This window comes from Cebus imitator, unplaced genomic scaffold, assembly GCF_001604975.1.
Source record: "Cebus imitator isolate Cc_AM_T3 unplaced genomic scaffold, Cebus_imitator-1.0 Scaffold137, whole genome shotgun sequence".
Taxonomy (NCBI): Eukaryota; Metazoa; Chordata; class Mammalia; order Primates; family Cebidae; genus Cebus; species Cebus imitator.
Window position 1 is genome coordinate 134,117 of NW_016107452.1, and position 2,247 is coordinate 136,363.

At 39.3% G+C, this 2,247-nt stretch overlaps 1 protein-coding gene across 1 annotated transcript in view; it reads right to left on the minus strand.

Annotated features, from left to right (window-relative positions):
- Positions 1-2,247, minus strand: part of ADAMTS18 (ADAM metallopeptidase with thrombospondin type 1 motif 18) — a 162,273-nt gene that overhangs the window by 41,679 nt on the left and 118,347 nt on the right. Inside the window, exons 13-14 of the mRNA XM_017541843.2 lie at positions 1,711-1,841; positions 466-589 (exon numbers count right to left, since the gene is read on the minus strand). Of these exons, the coding sequence (XP_017397332.1) occupies positions 466-589; positions 1,711-1,841 (255 nt within the window). The remainder of the gene's footprint in view (positions 1-465; positions 590-1,710; positions 1,842-2,247) is intronic.

Below are 2,247 nucleotides of genomic sequence, written 5' to 3' on the forward strand. Positions count from 1 at the left end.
AAAAAAAAAAAAAAAAAAAAAAAAAAAAAAAAAAATTTCCAGAAAAAATTTAGAGCCATGTATCTTCAATGATGATATTCAGAAAACAGGGATCAAAAGTTTAATTTTACTCAAGATATTTAGATAATTGCTTCAAATATTCATTTTATGCTGTGAGTAGAGATCCCCTAAGTTTCGCAAGGTTTCTGTACTTAACAAATGCCCGTGTGCATACATGGGGCTTAGTCGGCATACTAAAAACACAAAGCAGAAAGGCATTTATTTAACCTGTTCTGAGAGGTGATGTATTGATGACATTCCTCACAACTATCCTCCGTTACTCTTATGCAAATGGCAACTGCCATCATCACCAGCGTGTCCAGTGAACTAGTAAAAGGCTCAACCACATTTGGCATGACTCGACCTTGTTCAGTAGCAAAAGTTGTATCTCATTAGGAATACCAACGAAACAGCAGTATCTCTCACCATTTGCTTTATGCTGGTTGAGGTACAGGCCTTTATAAAACTTGCAGGTTGAATTATCGCCTTTGCAAACGCCACATGCATCTGCAACTGCTTTAGAGCCTAGTTCATGATCACATCCCACTAGCTGTGACAAAAGCAAAAAACGTGAGACAATTAAAGATCAGAGAAGCCAGAGGCTGGGAATAACTAAGAGATACATGATTCTCTGCATTTACAGAGCATTAGGGAAGCAGTACAGCTTGTGGTTAAAAATCACAGCCTCAAGTTGGACTCACTTGGGGTTCAGATCCCTCCTCTGACATTATCAGATGACTGGGCAAGTTGTATAACTTATCTAAGGCTTACACTCTTCATGAAATAAAGAGTGAACATTGCTACTAATACCAGGTGAGCTTATTCAGGCCAGCTGTATTACTCAAACATAAAAATGCTGGGCAATATACATGCAGGCATGTGTACAAACACACATCCTTAAAAGATCAAAGGGCTCACACTAAAGTTAAAACGGAAGAGAAAATGAGTACCCAAGGAGAAAGGAAAAATCACTGGGGACAAATAGTGGTATCATTTCAAAATACATTTATGAGGTTCTAATCATGTAGTAAAGGTACTATGCCCACATGCAATAAAAGTTTATTCTTTGCATTCTTATTTAATTTTTACAACTCCTATGCAAAGGGGGATATATCATCATCTCCATTCTACATATGTGCAAACAGAGTGAAAAATAAACTAAAATAATTGGACAAGCCTCATGCAACAAGTAAACGGGGCACTTGGCTGGGCACACTGGCTCACGCCTGTAATCCCGGCACTTCGGGAGGCTGAAGTGGGCAGATCACCTGAAGTCAGGAGTTCAAGACCAGACTAGCCAACATGGTGAAACCCCGTCTCTACTAAAAATACAAAATTAACCAGGCATGGTGGCATGCGCCTGTAATCCCAGCTACTCGGGACACTGAGGCAGCAGAATCACTTCGACCCAGGAGGCAGAGGTTGCAGTGAGATAACATCATGCCACTGCACTCCAGCCTGGTCAACAAGAGTGAAATTTTGTCTCCAAAAGAAAATGAAACAAAAACAAAAGATGTGGTGCTCAAATCTAGTGAAACACTGCCCTTTCCCCCTACGCCTCCCGATTCTCTCCAGGCACAGAATCTCTCACACCACACTCTTCACAGTACACATCGGATATGAGGAAACACAAGCATGCCTATACGCCCCAAAGCAGCAACATTCTCTTACTTCACAAACCCCATCAATACAAACGTCATTTTTGTTTGGGGAGCAGGGAGTTCCATCTTTCACTTTGCCGGACATTGCAAAAAAAAATTCAAAGTTCTCAGCCTTGCAGTACAGTTTGCATCGATCTTCCTCTAGAAGCAAAGAGATCAAGATAGAAAATGGTCAAGAGGGAACTAAGGAAAATGACATGACTGCCAAAAGGATGAATTAAATTTACTTAGAAAGGCGTCATGATGAAAATGGAAAGTGTTATGCAGTGTTATATGCATATGTACATGTGTGTATGCATATATAAGCACAAGTCCCATTTAACAATCCACATAAAACTAACTTAATAGTAATACGTAAGAATTTCATTGTTCTCATTCTTACTGATTAGTCACCAAACGCATGATTAGTAGGTTACTATCTAGCCTCCCTGGAGAGTAACTATTTCAGGTTTCAAAGGCCTGACAGTCAGCCATTGACACTACTGAAACGAAGCAGTGTTGCTGTGTTCTTTTTTTTTTTTTTTTTTTTTTTTTTTTTTTTTTTTTT